Source organism: Anolis sagrei, chromosome 6 (genome assembly GCF_037176765.1).
Source record: "Anolis sagrei isolate rAnoSag1 chromosome 6, rAnoSag1.mat, whole genome shotgun sequence".
NCBI classification, from domain to species: Eukaryota; Metazoa; Chordata; class Lepidosauria; order Squamata; family Dactyloidae; genus Anolis; species Anolis sagrei.
Genome location: NC_090026.1, coordinates 129,892,250 through 129,915,138, shown reverse-complemented (window position 1 = coordinate 129,915,138; position 22,889 = coordinate 129,892,250). Strand labels below are relative to the sequence as shown.

Sequence of the window (22,889 nt, the reverse complement as noted above, 5' to 3'; positions counted from 1 at the left end):
AAACACCATCTGAGGAGGTTTCCAATTCCATCACCCCATGCCTACCAATGTCAGCATGAGAGTGATGGGAGATGCATTCCTCCACATCAGAAGGATTCTAGACCACAAAAGACTGAACTTCCGTGGCATTTCCCTCCACTACAAAGGGAACCTGATCCGTACCCAGTCGGACGGCGAAGTCGCAGTTGCTCCAGATGCGGAAGTCGAAGAGCAGGTATTGGTACAGGAGGTGCTGCAGAAGGCTGTTTCCTTCCAAGGCCACTTGCTCCATCAGGACCTGAGAGGCCATCAAGACGTTCATGTCCATGGCTTGGCTGGAGACCTGTGATGCAACAGGGGAGAAAAACAGTCATTTTTGGTGCAATCCTAGAGTGGGAAGGGATAGGTCTATCCAAACACATCTGCAAACCTATGGAGGCCTTGGCTTTTCTGAGTACATTGGTCCTTCTTAACCTACATCCAAAAGCCTTGTGAGTATCTTCATCACTGTGAGGTGGATCTTCATCTCATAGAATCCTAGACTTTGAAGAGACCCCCTATGGCCATCCAGTCCAACCTACTTCTGCCAGGCAGGAAGACACAATTCAAGCCCTTCTGATAGATAGTCATCCAGCCTCTGCTTAAAAACCTCCAGAGAAGGAAAGAGACTCAATTGGACCCCATGTTGCACTCCAGACTAAAGCCCTCTGACTTCAAACACCACACAGCTGGGTAGAAATGCAATCCGTTTATTGAAGATATTTAAAAAGCAGGAGTAGTAAGAAACACTTTAAAAGAATAGGTATATCCAATTAGGTAGAAAGATAATCCAGAACAAATATTCCAAGAAATTAGTCCATCAAAGTTCATGAAAAACAAAGGCAAAAGCTTCTTTAGTAAAACTCAAGAACTGGAAACATGGATCAAAGGAATGCACCTCTCTCAAGCAGTGCCTGAGCCCAACTCTTTTCCAGCCTATGAGGAAGGAATGAAGGAGGGAAAGGGGGAAGGAAGGAGAGAAGGAGAGAGAGAAAGAGGGAAAGAAGAAAGGAGGGAAGGAAGGAGGGAATGAAGGAAAAAAAGCAGGGAAGCAAGGAAAGAAAGGGGTAGAGAAGGAAGGAAGGAAGGAAAGAAAGAAAGAAAACAAGAGAAGGAAGGAAGGAAAGAGAGAGGGAAGGAAGGAGAGAAGGAAAGAAGGAGAGAAAGCATGAGGGAAGGAAAGAAGGAAAGAGAGAAGGAAGGATTGAACCAAAGAGCAGAAGAATGAAGGAAGGAAAGAGGTAGAGAAGGAAGAAAGTAGGGAAAGGAGAAGGGAAAGAAGAAGGGAAAGAAACGGGGGAAGGAAGGAAAGAGGGAGGGAAAGAAGGAGAGAAAGAGTGAGGGAAGGAAGGAAGGAAGGCAAGAGAGAAGGAAGGATGGAACCAACGAGTAAAGAAAGGAAGGAAGGAAGGAGGTAGAGAAGGAAGAAAGGAGAGAAAGGAGAAGGGAAAGAGGAAGGGAAAGAAAAGGGGGAGGGAAGGAAGGAAAGGAGAGAAAGAGTGTGGGAAGGAAGGAAGGAAGGAAGGAAGGAGAGAAAGGAGAAGGGAAAGGAAGGGAAAGAAAAGGAGGGAAGGAAGGAAAGAAGGAGAGAAAGAGTGAGGGAAGGAAGGAAGGAAGGAGGTAGAAAAGGAAGAAAGGAGAGAAAGGAGAAGGGAAAGGAGAAGGGAAAGAAAAGGGGGGAAGGAAGGAAAGAGTGAGGGAAGGAGGGAAAGAGAGAAAGAAAAGGAGAGAAAGAGAGAGGGAAGGTTGTCCACAGCAACGCATAGCAGGTACAGCTAGTCTATATAAATAAAAATTTAATGTTTCTTTGTGGGATTAACATAACTCACAAACCACTGGGCGAAATGAAACGAAATTTGGCCAGAAGACACCTAATGGACCAACAAGTGACCATCACTCATAAAAATACTGAAAAACACACTGGAAGGGACGAGCTACATGGAGACGCCTACCTTCTGCAGCAGGGCTCCAATGATGGCCGGTCCGTGGCACTGAACCAGGCTCTCCTGGTTGACCGCATGGCCACGGATGAAGTTCTTCACCAACAGCAGGAAGGCAGCTACGCCGTTCCTCTCCAGCCTGCTCTCTGTGGGTGAGAGATAGATAGGTAGTAGGTAGGTAGACAGACAGATAGGACAACCACGGATTCATGAGAAATGGACTTGCTACCAGTGGAGCACAGTGGAAGTGACAGCAAAAGGGGAGAGAAAATGTGCTCCACTCTTTGCGTCCAAACTTTAAAGGAGGTATCCAAGATGCTGATGGTTCCTTTACGATCTGGTCTAAAACTCACATTGGTTTCACTGCCCCATTGACATCAAGGATGCCAGTCTCTCTATTGAGTCCCTTTAGAAGTCAGGAAAGAACAAGAAGCAGGAAGTAGGGTTGGGAGGATGTAAATAAACGTGGTTGAAAGGAATTTCTTTGTCAGAGGCTTTGTTAGCTGAGATATACTTGCAGAGTAGGACACCTTTTTGGGTTGCTGTGAGTTTTCTGGGCTGCCTGGCCATGTACCAGAAGCATTCTCTCCTGACGTTTCGCCCACATCTATAGCAGGCATCCTCAGAGGTTGTGAGGTCTGTTGGAAACTAGGCAAGTGGGGTTAATATATTTGTAGAATAATGTCCAGGGTGGGAGAAAGAATTCTTGTCTGCTTCAGAGAAGTGCGAATGTTGCAATAGACAATGACATTCACACTTGACTCAGGAGCAAGTTGCCTTCTGGAACATTTATGTATTTGTCTGTTTGTTTGTTTATTTACTGTATTTGTATACCGCCTTTCTCAGCCCGTAGGCGACTCAAGGCGGTTAGCAGGGTAAAATTCAATGCTTTCAATGTCATAAATACAATTAAAAGCATAATAAAAATTAAACATATCAATAAAATATAAATTCATAGTGTCTCCTTGTTAAAAATGTGGTCAGGACTCATTGTTTAGTCATTCCATTTTCCTATATTGGTTACTCTGCATTTGCAAACGCTTGTTCAAAAAGCGTTTGACTTTTTTCCGGAATGTTAAAAGGGAAGGAGGGCAGGCGATCTAATATCTATAGGGAGGGTGTTCCACAGCCGAGGGGCCACCGCCGAGAAGGCTCTGTCTCTTGTCTCCACCAAACGTACTTGTGACAAAGGCGGTAATGAGAGCAGGGCCTCCCCAGGCGGTATTAAGGTCCTGGAGGGTTCATAAGCAGAGATGTGTTCGGACATGTAAGTTGGGCCAGAACCGTTTAGGGCTTTATAGGCTAAACCCAGCACTTCGAATTGTGCCCGGTAGCAGACTGGCAGCCAGTGGAGCTGGCGCAACCGAGGAGTTGTATGCTCCCTGAGCACAGCTCTTGTTAGCAATCTGGCTGCCATTCATTGGACCATTTGAAGCTTCCGGACAGTCTTCAAAGGCAACCCCATGTAGAGCGCATTGCAGTAGTCTATACGGAATGTAACCAGAGCGTGGACTACCATGGCCAAGTCCAACTTCCCAAGGTATGGGTGCAACTAGCGCACAAGTTTTAACTGTGCAAATGCTCCCCTGGTCACCACTGAGACCTGGGGTTCCAGGCTCAGCGATGAGTCCAGGATCACTCCCAAGCTGCGAACCTGCGTCTTCAGGGGGAGTGTAACCCCATCCAACACAAGCTGTAACTCTATGCCCTGTTTGGCCTTGCAACTGACCAGGAGGACCTCTGTGTTGTCTGGATTCAGTTTCAATTTGTTTGCCCTCATCCAGATCGTCACAGTGGCCAAGCATCGGTTCAGGACCTGGACAGCCTCCTTAGTAGCAGGTGGGAAGGAGTGATAGAGTTGGACGTCATCTGCGTACAGGTGACATCGGACCCCAAAACTCCGGATGATCTCCCCCAGTGGTTTCATGTAGGTGTTAAATAACACGGGAGACAATATTGAACCCTGAGGAACCCCACAAGACAATGGCTGTGGGGTTGAACAGGAGTCCCCCAGAAACAACTTCTGGGTGCGACTTTCCAGAAAGGACCGGAGCCACTGTAGAACAGTGCATCCCAGGCCCATTCCGGCAAGTTGTCCCAGAAGGATATCGTGGTCAACGGTATCAAAGGCCGATGAGAGGTCCAGCAGAACCAACGGGGACACACTCCCCCTGTCTAGTTCCCGGCGTAGATAATCCACTAAGGTGACCAAGGCTGTCTTGGTTCCATGTCCCGGTCTAAAGCCAGACTGTGCCAGATCCAAGAATACCTGGAGTTGTGAGGAAACCATGCAGCCTGGAAAACTCACAACAATCCAGTGATTCTGGCCACAAAATCCTTTGACAAGACAAATACTTTTTTTTTAACCTGAGAGAACTCCGCTCTAGGTATCTCTGTGGTCAATGTCCACTTCTCTAGGAATCTCTGTGGTCAACACCCAAGAGAAGTTGGTATATGGAGGACCTACAGAACGTCTACAGCAGTGGTTCTCAACCTGGGATCCCCAGATGTTTTTGGCCTTCAACTCCCAGAAATCCTAACAGCTGGTAAACTGGCTGGGATTTCTGGGAGTTGTAGGCCAAAAACATCTGGGGACCCCAGGTTGAGAACCAATGGTCTACAGAATCATAGAATCAAAGAGTTGGAAGAGACCTCATGAGCCATCCAGTCCAACCCCATTCTGCCAAGAAGCAGGAATATTGCATTTAAATCACCCCTGACAGATGGCCATCCAGCCTCTGTTTAAAAGCTTCCAAAGAAGGAGCCTCCACCACACTCCGGGGCAGAGAGTTCCACTGCTGAACGGCTCTCACAGTCAGGAAGTTCTTCCTCATGTTCAGACGGAAGTGTTCTCTCTAGCAATATCTGGTGGAAGATGACAACTAGAGAGACCATATTAATCAAATCTGGAAATGGGAAGAGCGGAGTGTATATAATCTAATTTACTTATTGCTTATATCCCACCCACCCCCACCCCCGCTAGTGATAGTCAGGCTCCACCCTTGCGTTATGAAGCCCTGCGCCATGCACACCTGACGACTTCCCCAGCGGGATGAGCATGCCCTGGGCGCTGTTGTGGGAAGAGGTCAGCTCCGGCCCCACCAGGTTGTGCGTCTCTTGGGGGTCTTCGGCCTCCTTCTTCTGGGAGGCCACCTGGTCCAGAAGTGGGAGAAGGACTCCCATCCCACCCACACAGTTCACCACGTCCTGCAAGAAAGAAAGCTTTGGTCAATCATTACCGAGAGCGGCATCCTACACACTGCAGCGAAAAGGAATTCCTCCTATATCTTGCCTTTCTCATGTTGACAAGTCTGTGAGTCCCAGATCTGTTCAGCTATTGTTTTTGTGAGTTTCATGGGCTAGACCACGTGTCTCAAACTCAACGTCTGAGAGCTGAATCCATGTGACCCTCCAGATGTTGCACTACAACTCCTGCCTTCCTCACCATTAGACACCACCATGACTAGTGGGAGGAGGGGGAAGGAAGCCGGATTACGGAGGTCACAGATAATTCATGAAAAACAACAGAGTGAGAAATCCTCGAAACAACAAAGCAGATGCCAAAGGCATGACTTCATGTCTTTGTGGTCTAAGTTAAAGGTATTGTTTACTCAAGAAGTCAGAGCAGGCAACACTGTGTTCCGGTGTACACCTTGGTCCTGTTCCACATTCAAGTCTATGTTGTGGCTCTTTGAGGAAGTTTTGTGCCCATGTTCATGGATTCATGGTTTGAAAGAAGACCCTGTGTCTCTTGTTTTGGTTTTATGCTTATGCTTTGATTCCTGATTTTTCCATGTACCTTGTCACTTTAGAACAAAACTCTTATGTATGGATGATTGCCTTTTAATAGCATTTCCTTCTATTGCTTTTTTGGACATAGCTTTTGATACTCCTTTTTGCCTTTTTTATATTTGCTTTTTCAATAAACTGTTTAGTTGGTAATCCTGGATTCCTGTGTGGCACAGTGGAGATTCCAGGCCAGAGTGCAACACAACAGCCATACCTTGACGTCCCAGTTCACCACTTTGTGCCCAGTCAGCCTCCCATCATAGAAATGGTTCGGAGAAAGATCCAGACAGATGTTGCTTTTGCAGGCCTAGGAAACCACAAAAGAGAAGGAGAAATTAAGACTGGAAGGACCTTTGGCTACCAACTCTGAAGTCTTGCCATCAACCAGCGAAAGCACTCTATACATAGTGGGGTACGGTGGAAATACGGGATAATTGACACCCCCAAGAATGAATGTTAAAGGACGCAGGGCATTTTATTCACATCTGGGACTGTCCCTAAAAATCCGGGACGCCTGCCAACCCTGCTTGGGTGCATCTACACTGGAGAGTGAACATAGTTCAATGTTACTTTCACTACATGACTCAATGCTAAGGAATCCTGGGAGTTGTAGTTTGCACACAAGAAACCATCGGTTCTGACAAAACTACCACCTGCCAGCTGCAAAAAACCACCCGACTCAGATCTGCACACATTATTTGCCAATACATCACACAGTCCTAGACACTTGGGAAGGGTCCGACGTGTGATCCAATACAACAGCCGGCATAGTGATCTTGTTTGCTGTGGACTCATCTTGTTATGTATCATATAATAATAATAATAATAATAATAATAATAATAATAATAATGCTGTTTGACACAACTTGAACTGCCACTGCACAGTGCTATGGAATCCTGGGAGTTGTAGTTTGGCCATTGTTTTAGCCTTCTTTGCCCGAGTGCTGGTGGCCCACCAAAATCCCAGGGTTCCACAGCATTGAGCCATGGCAGTTCAAGTGGTTTCGAACCACATTCATTCCACAGTGCAGATGCACCCATTGCCTTGTTCACAGCACATAGCGTGTCCGTAGTACCTGTGGCGTGTAATACAGAAGTAGTTTGCTACTGAGTTCTGGAAACTCCCCTTCTGGCTGAAAAGGTGATGTCACATTTGGTCCTGTAGAAAGAAAGAAAGAAAGAAAGAAAGAAAGAAAGAAAGAAAGAAAGAGGGAGGGAGGGAGGGAGGGAGGGAGGGAGGGAGGGAGGGAGGGAGGGAAAGAAGGAAGGAAGGAAGGAAGGAAGGAAGGAAGGAAGGAAGGAAGGGGAAAAAAAGAGAGAAAAAAGGGTCGCAAACAGTGATTAAAATACAAGGACTGGTATTATTGTGCTCAGTTTACACAAAAAAGAGTAAAGCGAGATTCCGTTGGCTCTATGTTGCTTGAATTGAATTGACATTGCTGCATTCCCTGTCTGTGAAAACACATCTTTATATATAAAATCTCAGTGTGTGTATGTTTGTGCTCGCAAAACATCAAAAGTAGTCAATCTATAGACTTGACATTTCAACATAGCCGTGCAGCTTTCCTTTTACCTCAGCAGTAAAAGAAATAACAACCTATCCCTGAGCAGCTTTCCTTTTGCCTCAGCAGTGTAAGAAATACCACCCAATCACAAAGCAGCTGTCATCTCATCTCAGTAGTACAAGAAATAAAAGCTGAGCTCTAACAGCCAATCACTGCACAGCCTTCCTTTTACCTCAGCAGTATAAGAAATACCACCCAATCAAAAAGCAGCTGTCATCTCATCTCAGCAGTATAAGAAATGAAAGCTGAGCTCTAGCAACCAATCACTGTGCAGCTTTCTTTTTACCTCAGCAGTAAAAGAAATAACAACCTATTCCTAAGCAGCTTTCCTTTTACATCAGCAGTATACGAAATACCAACCAATCACAAAGCAGCTATCATCTCATCTCAACAGTATAAGAAATGAAAACTGAGCTCTAGCAACCAATCACTGCACAGCTTTCCTTTTACCTCAGCAGAATAAGAAATACCACCCAATCACAAAGCAGCTGTCATCTCATCTCAGCAGTAGAAGAAATGAATGCTGAGCTGTATTTGGTTGCTATTGGCATTCCACTCATTCCAATCGCCATGGCATTTCAGTACTAAAGACTTCAAATTTCCAATACGCCTTGTGTTCGCTATGTTTTGTGTTCGTGTTTTGGTTCCTCTTTCCCGTAAGACCCTGGACATGTACCTGAGGCGTACAGGGCCTTGACTTGTGCTGGCGGAAGCGCCTCACAGAAGATGGAGACGGGCCCCAAGTGCCCCTCCAGGGAGGTGGGCACCCCCCACTCCGTGTCCTGGCTCCCAGCGACCATCGTAGAGACCAGGCCCTCTTTTGGGGGCTGGGGAGGGAGGGGGGCCCAGGAGTGGGGCGCCATGGAGGCCGGAAAGGACTGCGAGCGGCTCAGCGACGGGTGGGAGGGGAAGCCCAGCTCCGGCGAGTGGGACGGCGAGGGGAAGACTGTGGACGTGGTGGTGGTCCGGTGCCCGGCGGAACCGATGCAGCAAGACGTGAAAGACTAGGAGGGAAGACACACAAAAGAGGGGTGGGTGCACTCATAAAAGGGAATCTCAACTTACATATTTCTGTATTTACCTGCCTCTCTGCTGCACTAGAGGATGGACCCACTCTGCTATTAATATGCATTGTATTGTGTTATATAGAAATGCATTGTCTGTAACTCCAGTGTGTGAAAAATACAGTTTGAATGGACATGTGGTCCCAGCACATTGCACTGAAGAGTTAAGTAAGTGGAGATGTGAATCTAGAGGGACAACTGAGTCATGACCATGTGACAGCCATGACAAGAATTGTATCAAGGTGTTGTTGAAGGCTTTCATGGTCAGAATAACAGGATTGTTGTGAATTTTTTGGGCCATGTTCCAGCAGCATTCTCTCCTGACATTTCGCCTGCATCTGTGGCTAATGGCATCTTCAGAGATTCTGTTGGAAATGAGGCAAGTCGAGTGTATATATATACCTGTGGAATGTCAAGGGTGAGAGAAAGAATCCTTGTCTGTTGGAAATGTGTGGCTGTTGTAATTAGCCAGGTTGACTAGCACTGAATAGCCTTGCAGCTGCAAAGTCTGTTTGTTGCTGCCTAAAGGCATCCTTTGCTTGGAGGGGTGTTAATTGGTACATGATTGTTTTCTGTCTGGTGAACCCATGTTGCTGAGTGGTATTCTTTATTTACAACAACAGCAACAACAACAACAAAAACAACAACAATATTTTTTTCCACTTATTTACTGCCTTGATTCTGGTATATTTTTAGTACTGGTACCCAGATATTGTTCATTCTCACAGTTTCTTCCGTTCTGTTGAAATTGTCCACATGCTTGTGGATTTCAGTGGCTTCTCTATGTAGTCTGACATGGTGGTTGTGCAACTGGTCCAGCATTTCTGTGTTCTCAAATAATGGACACAGCACCCAGAAATGAATCAAACAACATGAAAGGCACTGCAAACTAATTCAGCCAGAGAAGTTAGCCATAGCTCTGCTATTTTTGTAGATTAATCAATTTAGGGTTGGATTGGATGACCTTTGGGAACCCCTTTCAACCCTTCGATTAACCCTTGAGGATCCCTTACCTCACCGAACGAGGGGAACCGCATCTGCGCCATCTTCCGGAGCTGCCCATCCACGTAAATGTTCACGATGTTCTGGCCGAAGGGCCTGCGGCCAGTGATGTGGATAATGTCGATGCAATGCTGAGAAAAAAGAATCAGAGGAGGAAGGGTCACTTCTGGACATCTCACTATGAAGTTGACCCAAATGGTGTTTACTTTGGTTAAATTTTCGCTATCAAATGCATGGTCACCGGGGAGATTCTTCCATATCAAATAGTACTTAAAATAAGCCCAATCTGGATGCCATAATTCATTACTGTATTTCTTTATGCCTTACTTTTCTCTCTCTTGACGCTAGGATGTTTGCAAAGAGCATGTTATTTAATATGTTTTTATAGAAATAAATTTTTGTCAGGTTTTACAATGTATTGTAATGTAATATAGCTGAGTCATGCACTGCTAATAGGCTTCTATTGGAAATGCTGAGTCATGCATTAACTGTATATAGGGAATCATTTGGGGAATATGTTCTGGCCTAGTCCAGGTGATTGTGAATGATGCAATCCTGGGTCTGAGTTACGTTAATGAGTTGGGAACCAATCAGAGATTGCTATGTGTAATTGTATGGAATTGTATATAAGGAAGTCGTGTACAGTGTATGCTCTCTCTTTGTGCTGCGATGCTGTTCGTCGAAGGCTCTGTGTAATTTATTAAAAGAACCTGTCGGAGTTGAAGTCCAAAACACCTGGAGGGAGGGTCCAAGCTTGCCCATGCCTGCTGTAGAGTTAATGCAGCTCGAAACCACTTCCAATGCTAAGGGATGCGACTCACCCAGGCTGCGTCGTTGAAAGGAAACTCTGGAAGGGCGACCGTCATATACTCCTTTTTTGTGCAAACAGCCACCACCAGCATCCCGTCGGTGGTGAAGAAGGCCTCGAACCCAGTCCCGCTGGCTGTAAAGAAGCTGGTTTGGAGGGGAATCAAAGGAGGAAAGAGATTGCATTGGTTAAAAGTGGGATTCGGTCATTCCTTCCTTCCTTCCTTCCTAATCCCCTCCCCTTAACTTGTAGTTACAAACGACTCCAAGTTAAGCACGGAGATGAGACAACAGGAAATGAGAGAAAACTACCCCTTGGAAGGAAGAGAAATTCACTCCTGGAAGAGTTATTATCCTGGGGAAAAAAAGGTGTCCCCACTGAATAATGGAATCACAGAATCAAAAAGTTGGAAGAGACCTCCTGGGCCATCCAGCCCAACCCCATTCTGCCAAGGAGCAGGAATATTGCATTCAAATCACCCCTGACAGATGGCCATCCAGCCTCTGTTTAAAAGCTTCCAAAGAAGGAGCCTCCACCACACTCCGGGGAAGGCAGAGAGTTCCACTGCTGAACGGCTCTCACAGTCAGGAAGTTTTTCCTCATGTTCAGATGGAATCTCCTCTCTTGTAGTTTGAAGCTTTATCTCCAATCCTCATTTCCACAACAAGCCACATTTTCACCTGGCATGGGCAAACTTTGGCCCTCCAGATGTTTTGGATTTCAACTCCCACGATTCCTAAGTTTGCCCATGCCTGTTCTACACCGTTGAATGAATGTAGTTTGGCCCCACTTTTTAACATTGCTAAGTATGCTAAATGTTAAATACAGAATGATAAGTCTGTATTATGATTACTTCTTCTACTACAATATTATTTTATTGTTGTTATGGGTGTTGGAATTCAACCACATCCTATAGATAGGCAGGCAGACAGATGATAGATTAGATAGACAGATATAGATAGATAGTTGATATATTAGATAGATAGATAGATAGATAGATAGATAGAAAGATAGATGACCGGATAGATGATAGATTAGAGAGATAGATAAATAGATAGATAGGTAGGTAGGGAGGTAGATAAATAAGATAAGTAATAGATCAATACACATACATACATACATACATACATATATATGCAGGTTGAATGAAAAGTAATGCCTCCACCTTCGTTACTTGGATTTGGATGGGAATATTTTAATAAATCAAATGCAGATATAATCCTTAGAATGTGCTCTTTAACCACCACTATTCACTTTTCCACATAATCACCAGACAATTGGATACATTTCTGCCAATGATGAACAAGCCGTCACAGAAGAAGTAGACACTCTGTTTTGGGTATGCATCATGCACAGATCTTCCGATAGCCAAGCAAAGAAATAATGTGACCCACACGTTCTTGTGAAATGCCAATTATGCTTGAAATTTCTCTCTGAGTGATTCGATGATCGTCCTGAATCAATCTGTCAACCTTTTGCTTGTGAAACTCAGTGGTTGCTGTCACAGGACGTCCAACACTTTGTTTGTCATGCAAGTTAGAGGTACCCACCTCAACATCTTTAAACTTACTCGCCCAACGACACACAGTACTCACATCAACACAACCACCATAAACAGCTTGCATTCCCTGATGAATCTCCTTTGGGGTGATACCTTCTGCTGTCAAGAATTCAATGACTGCACGTTGCTTAAGTCGCGTAGACTGACCGTCTGCGCAGGGTTCCATATTTTGGACTTTAACAACACAACCGTTCAATGCTAAGGCTTCCCGCCAAAATGGAGCTGTAGAGGAGAGTCTACTGAACAAGCCAGTACCTGCCACATACCAGCCAAAATGGAACTGTAGGGGAGAGTCTACTGAACAAGCCAGTACCTGCCACATACCAGCCAAAATGGAACTGTAGAGGAGAGTCTACTGAACAAGCCAGTACCTGATACATACCAGCCAAAATGGAACCAAAATGGAACAGTAGGGGAGAGTCTACTGAACAGTACCTGCTCTACAGTACCTGCTCTACAGTCACCCACCACCAAGGCTCATGGCCCACCAGAGGTTGCTGACAATGAAAAGTTATGGTTTGAGTGCTGGATGAGGAAATGGGGAGACCTGGGTTCGAATCACAGCCTCCAATGTACCTGTACAGCTGCTTCCGCTTGAGCTTTGGAGCCTCTTCAGGTGGATCCCCCCGGTTGCCCTCTTCCCCCAGGCAGACCCAGGCGTGGAAGGCGAACCCGCTTCCGGGCCACTTCTGGATGGCCGGCACCATGATGCCCGCCATGCTGGGGCTGAGGTCGAAGTACTGCAGGGCCCGCTCTGGACCCTCCTTGCGGGCCATCCCCGAGAGCGCCCGGACCACCTGCGTGACGTAGGGGTGCGCCCCTTTCCCCGGCTCGGTCCGGAGGAGACGGAGGAGTTGCCGTAGTTCTCCGGGGCAGAGGGAGAGGCCCCCCAAGACCCGCAGGAGGTGGAGTAGGTTCTCGGAGCACTTCCCGCCTGGGGGATCGTCCTCAGTAGCGCACAGGGCGCTCAGCAGGGCCCCCACCATCCCAGCCTCCACGCATGTGGTGCGGCTCCGCAGAGAAGCATCGCAGATCTTCTTCAACCGCTCAGAGAGGAAAACCTGCAGGTCCCGGGAACGCAGCTCCGGGATCCACTGGATCAGGATCAGGAGCGGCTGCTCGTTGTGGATCGGACGCATAGGGAATGAGCTGTGATCTCCTTCAACTGCCTGTGGAGGGAAAGGGAAATGGATTATTGCAATGGCTATACATTTTACATTGCATGATGCTGCTGGATAAGAATTTTAACAGGGCGACACTGGTGATTATATTTTTAATGATTTTTATATGGTTTTTATAGTATTATGCTGAATGTTTTAATTGTATTTTTCTGAATGTATGGTTGTAACAAATATAAGGGGTCTCTGATTACACGTGACAGGGGGGAACCATTCTTTTCAATCCCACCACTGCCACCAATGTAAAAGGAATATACAAGGGAATTACAGGTGATAAGAGAGAACGATGTGTGTGTAATGGTAGGTTTGCTGCCACCACCCCAAATTACAGTTTGAGGAATTGTCTTGTTGTTGTACTTGAGGTAAAATGTCCCTATACACCAGTTCTTCCTTTTGGCTCCCTTTCTAGTGACTGAACTGTAGAGATGTGGACGCTTACTTGATCTAACCTTATATGATGAAACAAGGCTGAGGCAGATTAACAGTAAACTAGAGAACAGGTTTATTGAAGTATTTGAGGCAAACAACTGACTACTGAGAGGTACATACGTGTAGTTTGTTTCTGAAGCACAGACTTATTAAGCAAATGGTTTCTTTAGAAGGAGTAACTTTTCCTTAACATGAGCTACTTTCCTCACTCTACCCTGTAATATGTAACACTGAGATTCTTTGACCAGCCACCCCTGGCTGCCTTCCCGAGTATCTAGGTTGCCCCTGGACTACTCTGAACTTTAGGGAAATAAACCCACTTGTATTCTGTCCTAATACAAGTAAACAAGCCTTCACTTTGACTGCCCTAGTCAAACTACACAGAAGCACTTGCTCTTTAATTATTCCCTAACAGGCTAATTCCTAGCTCACTCTCTTCTCCCTGTCCGAAATCCTAATCTTTTCTCTGCAAGATCAAATCCTTCTCTCTCTCTTCTGTCAGAAATGACAGCCTCTTTACACTCTCCTTCAACTCCTCCCCTTGGGGTCTGTAATCAGGAGTTAGCTGACTCCTCCCCTTGCCTATACCATCATGTCTGCCATCCTGAGCTGCCTTCCCAACATGGAGGCCAGCTCACTGACTTCCAGTCTGCGGCCTACTAAGAAAAAGTATGAGTTCATTACAATGGTGTAGTGAATTCCCTACCTGTTGGGCTAGGAAAAGCCTAGAAAGGTAGGCCCAGGAAGTTCGGCTGCCATTTTGGAAAGGGTGCCAGGGGAACCCATTTTAGTTACCCATTTCCTGAAAGGGGCATGTTTAGAAAGAGCAGCTTTGGGGGGAAATGAGGGAAGACTAATTGGCTGAGTGAGAGTGGGTGGAGCCTAACTTGGAAAAGGAAAAAAATGACTTTAAGGGAAGGTTTTGAAACACTTTCAGGGAGTTTGACTTTGGGTGTCAAAGAAGAAGAAGCTGGGAGTTAGGAGTGGTGAAGGGTTAGTGTTGCAACCCTGAGCAGGAAACTGGACCCTCAGACAACAATCCACCACACTTGACTTCAGGAAAAACAATCCTTTTTTATTGAAGAAAGGTGAGTACAAAAATAGAGGAAATATGCAAGGTAAAAAGCCACAGTAAAAATCAGCAACAAGAAATGTCCATGAACAAGATCAAAAACCCACAGTAACACTGCTAAATCCTGGAACCTGTTAGCAATCCACTAACCATACTTGAAGCACTAGAAAAACTCCTTGGAACAAAGCCACTGGAAGCAGGAGACCTGCCAAGGATGATGCTTGAATCTGGAATGATGCCTGGTCTGAAGATGCATCCAGGTGAGAGGTACTTAAGGCCGAGAAATCTATTACATGACATGCCTGCAGGCTTTGTTTGCATTTCTCTCAGTCTAGCTGACCTTCGTAAGCTTTGAGATTCTCCCCTGCTCTGCCAAATCTGCCCTCTCCTATCCTCATTAGAGAGACCAGGTGTCAGATTCTCTGGAGAGCTAAGACTGGGAGGAAAAGGGAGTGAAAGTTCATCGCTTGGCTCTGAAATATTCTCATGGGAATTTGGACTTTCACTTTCCAAACCTGCAGGAGTTTCACAAACCGTCATCTTCTACATTGCCCTCAGAATCAATTAGCATCATTAGCATCAGGAAATACAATCAGAGAATCAGGTTCAGGTTCACACCCAGGCTGAACCCCAAAAGTTAGTGAGAGAGGTCTGAAATTGGTCAGTTGGCTAGCTGAGATGGCTAGTGAGTAGGTTTTCTACAGCTATTAGGGAAATAGCTGGTGGAGGCGTGTAAAGATAGATCCTGGGTAGGACTATCTGTGGAGGTGTTTAGAATTACTTTCAGAGAATAAATTCTGTCAGTAAATTCAGTAGAGGGAGAGAGAAGTGTTCCTGTGTAACTGAGTCTGAACTGCTTAAAGTAACCACACACTTTTAAGTCAATCTTTTGAAACAGCTAAGATTAATAACTGAATTGTTCCAGTTTTCTTAAATAAACATCACTGTTTTGTTGTTCATAACATCTGCCTCACGTGTGCCTCTGTGGGTGAAGTTTTAAAAGCAGTTTCCTGCAGCAATCAAGAGTATATGGTGTCAGTGTATATATTTAAGAACAATCTTTTAGTGTTTACCTCAGAACACAAGCCTGAGTGCTAATTCCAACTCACTCTTGCCTAAAATACCTCAAGTAAGCCAAGGGCTCAACAGTGTTCCTAAGTTTGGTGGCAGCCAGAGGGCTTTCAAAAAGGGGTTTTGGCCAGAAGAAAGTTCCAGCTTTCCTTACAGCTTTTGTTTTGGGCTTTTATACATAGAACCCACATTCCAGTCACAAGAGGTGTTCTGCCTTTAGGGATTTTATTCTCCAAATAAGACCTCAACTCCATTATATACTGGTGATTATATTTTAATGGTTTTTATATGGTTTTTATAACATTATGCTGAATGTTTTAATTGTATTTTTCTGAATGTATGGCATCAAATTCTGCCAATTTTGGGAGCTGCCTTGAGTGGCTTTAGGGCTGAGAAAGGCAGGCTACAAATACTGTAAATAAATAAACAAACAAACAAATGTTTAGCTTTTGTTGTAAACTGCCTTGGGTCCTTGGAGAAAGGCAATATGGACATTTCCCAATAAATACATAAATGAAGTTTCAACCTGTTGTCCACTTAAAATGACATGGCACCCCAGCATCTCATTATTCCAGAAATGCACCTAACAACAACAACAACAACAACAACAACAAGCCAATGCAGTTAAAGTGGTGTCCATATGCCCCTTGCCTTTCATCATTTTGTAAATGGCAATAATAATAACAACAACAACAACAACAACAAGAACAACAAAATCCAAAAAGAAAATTCTGTTCCTGGTTTGAAAGTGTTATTTTCTGTTTAATTGTGAGGTCCTTCTTTTGAAAGTAGTTCTTATACTCCAGAAACTTTGCTTTTGTGGCTCAAACTTTGTGGAATGGGTTGAGAATCTATTTGTTGGGGTTCAGCCTGCGTGTGAACCTGTACCTGGCTCTCTGATTGTATTTCCTGATGTCAATGAAGATGTCAATGATTTTGAGGTCAATGTAGAAGATGATGGTTTGTGTAGTGAAAATCCTGCTGCTTTGGAAAGCGAAAGTCCAAATTCCCATGAAAATGATTCAAAGCCAAGCACTGACCTTTCACTCCCTTTTAGCTCTCCAGATAATCTGACACCTGGTCCCTCTAACGAGGATAGACGGGGGCAGATTTGGCAAAGCAGAGGCGAAGCGCAGAGTTTACGGAGGTCAGCTAGATTAAGAGAAATGCAAGCATGGCCTTCAGGCATGTCACGAAATAGATTTCTATGCTTTAAAAACGCTTGGTCTGGATACCCATTCAGTCAAGGCATCGTTTCAGATTCATGTGCCGACTCTTGCAGTTCTCCTGCTTCCAGTGGCTTTGTTCCAAGGAGTTTTTCTAGTGCTTCAAGTACGGTTAGTGGATTGCTAACAGGTTCTAGGATTTAGCAGTGTTACTGTGGGTTTTTGATCTTGTTCGTGGACATTTCTTGTTGGTGATTTTTACTGTGGCTTTTTACCTTGCATATTTTTCTCTATTTTTGTACTCATCTTTCATCAATAAAAAGGATTGTTTTTCCTGAAGTCAGGTGTGGTGGATTGTTGTCTTAGGGTCCAGTTTCAACACTATTGAAAAATTATAGCAAAATGTGCTGCAAGATGTCTTTCCCACAAAAACAAACTTTTGGGAATTTAATAAATTTTTCCATGCTTTTATTTTAGAACCAATTAAGAAATGAAATTGATAACCCAGGAACAAAGATCATGTTACATAGTGAAATAAGAATAATAAGAGGAGGAGATCGATGCAATTGAAGCTGTGTAGATGCACCTTCTGTTACGTATCCCATTATTGCAAGATCAAGGAGCTTATCATAGGAATGGTGCTAGTGAAGATGCATCTACACTGTAGAATGAATGCAGTTTGACATCACTTTGAAGGCTATGGCTCAATGCACTCTTGGGCAGAGAAAGGTAACTTGCATACCTCCTTTCTTGCCTTGGAAAGGTCAAGGTTTCTGTGAGCAATATATTGACACGGAAAGGAAGATCTCACCATGTTGAGGAGCTCCTCCAGCAACTTCTTTGTGGGTTGACTCTGGCTCTTCAGGACTTCATACAGATGGGAATAGCCAATCCTTTCTTTGAACACTTCCTAGAAAAAGGCCAACAGGTTTTTTTTGGTGAAGACAGAGATGTGGTGTCCATTTAATTACTCTTAAGCGCATATCTAAAGGGGTTTTTATTACAGAAGGATAGATTTTGACCCAATATTAGAAGGAACTTCTTGACAGTAAGAGACGTTTGGCAATGTCCACATAAGAGGTGAAGTTCGACAATGTCTTTGGTGGTCTACAAAAACAGACTGCACAAGTCCTTGTTGGGGATCCTGCATTGAGCAAGAGGTTGGACTAGATGACCTCAAGGGGCCCCTTCCATCTCTAGGATTCTACAGCATCTGCAGAACCCATTTCCATTGTGATTGTTGGTCCTCCAGTGTGGCTGTATTGCCAGGGTTCTATCAAAACAAGACTACGTCATGACTCTATTCACTTTGGTCATCTTGATCTCAGCAAATGCCTGGACTAGATGACCTCAAAAGAACCCGTTCAAATGCTAGATCCTAACAGATGCTTACACTGGCTCAGCCAAAAGTCAAGAATTATGGGAGGTGAAGTCCAAAACATCTGGAAGACCAAAGTCTGATGGAGATCCAGCATTGTGTAGAATGAAGTTAGACTACATGGCCTCAAGGAAACCCCTTCTATTGCCAAGGTTTTACCAAAACCAGGATAGAAAATAACTCAATTCACTTTGGCCATCTTGACCTCAGCCAATGCCTGGATTAGATAACCTCATAAGACCACTTTCAAACACTAGGATCCTACCAAAACTCAGGTGATATCATGACTCCATTCACTTTAGTCATCTTAACTCCGGCAACTAGATGACATCAAGGACTAGATAACATCAAGGGCTCCTTTCCTTCTCTGCAAGTCTACCTATATACCAATATTGTGACTCCAACTCAATGAGTCTACCTAGACCAGGTGATAACATGACTTCATTCACTTTGGCCATCTTGACCCCAACAAATGTTTGGACTAGATGACCTCAAGGGAACTCCTTCGAACACTAGGATCCACCAAAACCAGGATATAGCATGAGTGCATTCACTTCGGCCATTTTGACCCTTATCTACGAGTCTACCTATACACTAGGATCCCACCAAAACCAGGCTATATCATGACTCCATTCGCTTTGGCCACCTGGACCCCAGCAAATTCCTGGACTAGATGATCTTCTATCTCTGTAAGTCTACCTATGTACCTGTGTCATGACTCCAACTTTATGAGTCTACCTAGACCAGCCTACCTGTATCCTGACTACAATGCAATGAGACCAGGTTATATCATGACTGTCTTCCCTTGGGCCATCTTGACCCCAGCAAATGTCTAGGCTAGATGACCTCAAGAGAACACTTTCAAATACTAGGATTCTACTAAAGCCAGGCTATATCATGACTCCATTCACTTTGGCCATCTTTACCCTAGCAAATGTCTGGACTAGATGACCTCAAGGGTTCCCTTCCTTCTCTGTAAGTCTACCTATGAATCTGTATCATGACTCCAACTCTTATGAGTCCACCTAGACCAGTCTACCTGTATTATCACTCCAATGCAACGAGACCAGGTTATATCATGATTCCATTCACTTTGGCCATCTTGACCCCTGCAAATGTCTAGACTAGATGACCTCAAGGGTTCCTTCCTTCTCTGTAAGTCTACCTATGAACCTGTATCATGATTCCAACTCTGTGAGTCTACCTAGACCAGTCTACCTATAACGTGACTCCAACACAATGAGACCGGGTCATATCATGACTCCATTCACTTTGGCCATCTTGACCCCAGCAAATGTCTACACTAGATGACCTCAAGAGAACACTTTCAATCACTATCATTCTACCAAAGCCACCATGACTCCATCATGACTCCCTTTACTTTGGCCATTTTGACCCCAGCAAATGTCTAGAGTAGATGGCCTAAAGAGAACCCTTTCAAATGCTAGGATCCTACCAAAACCATAACTATATTCACTCTGGCTATCTTGACCTCAGCAAATGTCTACTCTAAATGAACTCAAGCGAGCCCCTTCAAACACTAGGATCCCACCAAAACCAGGCTCCATGACTCCATTCACTTTGGCCATCTGGAACCCAGCAAATGCCTGGACTAGATGGCCTTCTATCTCAGTAAGTCTACCTATGTACCTGTATCATGACTCCAACTCCATGAGTTTATCTAGACCAGTCTATCTATATCATGAATCCCTTCCCTTTGGCCATTTTGACCCCAGCAAATGTCTAGAGTAGATGACCTCAAGAGAACCTTTTCAAACACTAGGATTCTACCAAAGCCAGGCTATATCATGCCTCCATTTGCTTTGGCCATCTTGACCTCAGTGAATATCTGGACTAGATGATCTCAAGGATTCCCTTCTATCTCTGTAAGTCTACCTATGTACCTGTGTCATGACTCCAACTCTATAAGTCTATCTAGACCAGTCTACACGTATCATGACTCCCATGCAATGAGACCAGGTTATATCATGATTCCATTCACTTTGGCCATCTTGACCCCAGCAAATATCTGGACTAAATGACCTCAAGGATTCCCTTCTATCTCTGTAAGTCTACCTATGAACCTGTATCATGACTCTAACTCTATGAGTCTACCTAGACCAGTCTACATGTATCATGACTCCAATGCAATGAGACCAAGTTATATCATGATTCCATTCACTTTGGCCATCTTGACCCCAGCAAATATCTGGACTAGATGACCTCAAGGATTCCCTTCTATCTCTGTAAGTCTACCTATGTACCTGTGTCATGACTCCAACTCTATGACTCTACCTAGATCTGTCCACCTATATTGTCACTCCAATGCAATGAGTCCAGGTTATATCATGACTCCCTTCCCTTTGGCCATCTCGACCCAAGCAAATGTCTGGACTAGATGACCTCAAGGGAACCCCTTCAAACACTAGGCTCCTTCCAAAACCTGGCTATATCATGACGCAATTCACTTTGGCCATCTTGACCTCTGCAAATGTCTGAATAGCTAGGGAAGGCTCAACTAATACCCTGAGCTCATTCATTTTTGACGATTTGGGGTGCTTTGTTTACGGGATGTACAAGCTGTAATATTTTGCAAAGTCCGTATAAGGTGTGATGCATTGATGTCCACATTCAACCATCCTTTCATCCCTTACCTTGGCAGATGGGGAGCCGCTCATGATCGAGGTCAGGACTCTGATGGCGTGGATGGGAATGGCATCCGAAGTGTGGTCAAAGACCTGAGGAGACAAAAGAGGTCAAGGAGTCGAAGTCCTTCCTAGCCATTGACCTGATCAGGACCACATTTCTGATGGGCTGGCCAACTTCTCAAAGTTTGAGAAGCCCACGTTTCCACGATGACCGTCTGAAAAGGAGATGCTGAGCAATGAGGTCAAGAATTAATGTTATTTACTTCCTTAAAATGCAGAAGTATACATGCTGAGGAAGTGCAGAAAGGGAGCAGAACTCCCCAAACAACATTTCCAGCCACTACGTTAAGGTGCAACATGCGACACAAACCAAAGTCGAAAGTCATTGGGAGCATTTGAAGAACGAGCAAAAGGAAACTTTGAACCTTGATCAAGAGAGAAAATAATAATAATAGTAGTAAGCAACTGAACATGCAATTGTGTTGTTGTGATAGTAGCGTTGCTACTACTGGTAGGAGGGAGAAAAGGGCAGCACAGCTGCTGGAAGAGGAGCAGCAGCGCAAAAGGATTAACGAGATAATCACAGCGCCAAGTGATTCAGAAACCTTTGATGGGGAGGAAAGCAGGGGAGTTAAGCGAGCGACTCGCGATCAAGAGTCCGACGAAGAGATTGAAAGGAAACGTATCCGGGAGATACTTAATGCTCCTACTTCAGATGAAGAATTCATGGGTTTTGATGGGAATGATGGGGCTTCTAGTAATGATGAAGGGGACTAAGGTTTAGATGGGACCCGTGTGCAACAGATCAGACACATTTGTAATCAACCCACTTCTAGCGAAGTGTTTGGGGGTTTTACGGGTGACTGGCAACCTGGTAATTCCTGGCAAGACATAAGTCTTAGCAGACGCTGGCAGCGCTGGAGAGATGTGCCGTCATGCTCAGCTGCGGGGGGTGAGGCATCTGAGAGCAGTAATGAGGGAGAAGGGAGTTGCTCTTCTACTGATGACAAATTATGAGATAAAAGCTGCTGTGTTGACCATAGAACTTCGCAGAAGGCAAAGTGTCTTTATTGGACATAAATCTTTGTTGCTGCCAACTCTCTAGCTTGGGTCTTTGGACTGAAGCTTCCAGTGTTCCTGTGTTCCTGTGATTCCTGCATTCCTGTGTTTACGGCTTGACCAACGTTTGTGCCTTTTGGACTTTGCTATTGCTAACTCTGTGTTCTGACCTTGCATCGTTTTGGGACTTCGATTTTTGGACGTTTCTCATTGAACTTTTGAACTGTGCCAACTTTAAAGCGGATTGCTGCATCTTTTGTTTAACCCGGATTAAACAGCATTATAATCCGGGTTATATTTTTGTTACCTGTATTGCTTTCTCTTTTATGCCAAATTGTTGCTATTGTTCTCAGCACTGAAGTTAAGTGCCTCTGAAGACTCTTTTGTGGCAATAAAGCTGTGTTTGAACTGTTTATCTTGTGTCTAGCTCTAATTAAGGCTTCTGGGTCTTGACATGTGTTTTTCCATTGCACAATACAGTGTCGTGCTCTATTTATGCTTTTATAGTGGAAAGAACCCCCCAAAAGTGAGTACTTCTCAATTTGTTTCACCTGCGCCATTTTGGCCAACGCTCTATCATACACGAAGATGATAAACCCACATTTGGGGAGCATCTACATTGTAAGGTTAATGCAGTTTGGCACCTCTTTAACTGCCTTAATTGAATGCTATGGGAACATGGGAGTTATAGTTTGGTGGTATGATTCCATCATTTTGAGCCATGGCTGCTAAAGGGGTGTCAAACTGACTTAACTCTACTGTGTAGATCAGTGTTCCTCAACCAGGAGGTCGGGACCCCTGGGGAGGGGTTGCAAGGGCGGTGTCAGAGGGGTCGCCAAACACAATCAGAAAACATAGTATTTTCTGGGTTGTTGTAGGTTTTTTCGGGCTATATGGCCATTTTCTAGAGGCATTCTTTTCTAGTATTTTCTGTTGGCTGTGGGGTTCTGTGTGGGAAGTTTGGCCCAATTCTATCAGTGGGGTTCAGAAAGTTCTTTGATTGTAGGCGAACTATAAATACCAGCAACTATAACTCCCAAATGACAAGGTTTATTTTCCCCAAACTCCATCAGTGTTCACATTTGGCCATATTGAGTATTCGTGCCAAGTTTGCTCCAGATCCATCATTGTTGGAGTCCAC

General features: G+C 44.7%; 1 protein-coding gene across 1 annotated transcript in view; it reads right to left on the bottom strand.

Annotated features, from left to right (window-relative positions):
* The window catches only part of NBEAL2 (neurobeachin like 2), a 248,250-nt gene that overhangs the window by 67,359 nt on the left and 158,002 nt on the right, over positions 1-22,889 (bottom strand). The window contains exons 11-21 of the mRNA XM_060782698.2: positions 20,696-20,779; positions 17,475-17,573; positions 12,324-12,916; positions 10,200-10,332; positions 9,390-9,509; positions 7,989-8,316; positions 6,824-6,906; positions 5,962-6,054; positions 4,991-5,165; positions 1,971-2,104; positions 163-322 (exon numbers count right to left, since the gene is read on the bottom strand). Coding sequence (XP_060638681.2) covers positions 163-322; positions 1,971-2,104; positions 4,991-5,165; positions 5,962-6,054; positions 6,824-6,906; positions 7,989-8,316; positions 9,390-9,509; positions 10,200-10,332; positions 12,324-12,916; positions 17,475-17,573; positions 20,696-20,779 — 2,002 coding nt within the window. The remainder of the gene's footprint in view (positions 1-162; positions 323-1,970; positions 2,105-4,990; positions 5,166-5,961; positions 6,055-6,823; positions 6,907-7,988; positions 8,317-9,389; positions 9,510-10,199; positions 10,333-12,323; positions 12,917-17,474; positions 17,574-20,695; positions 20,780-22,889) is intronic.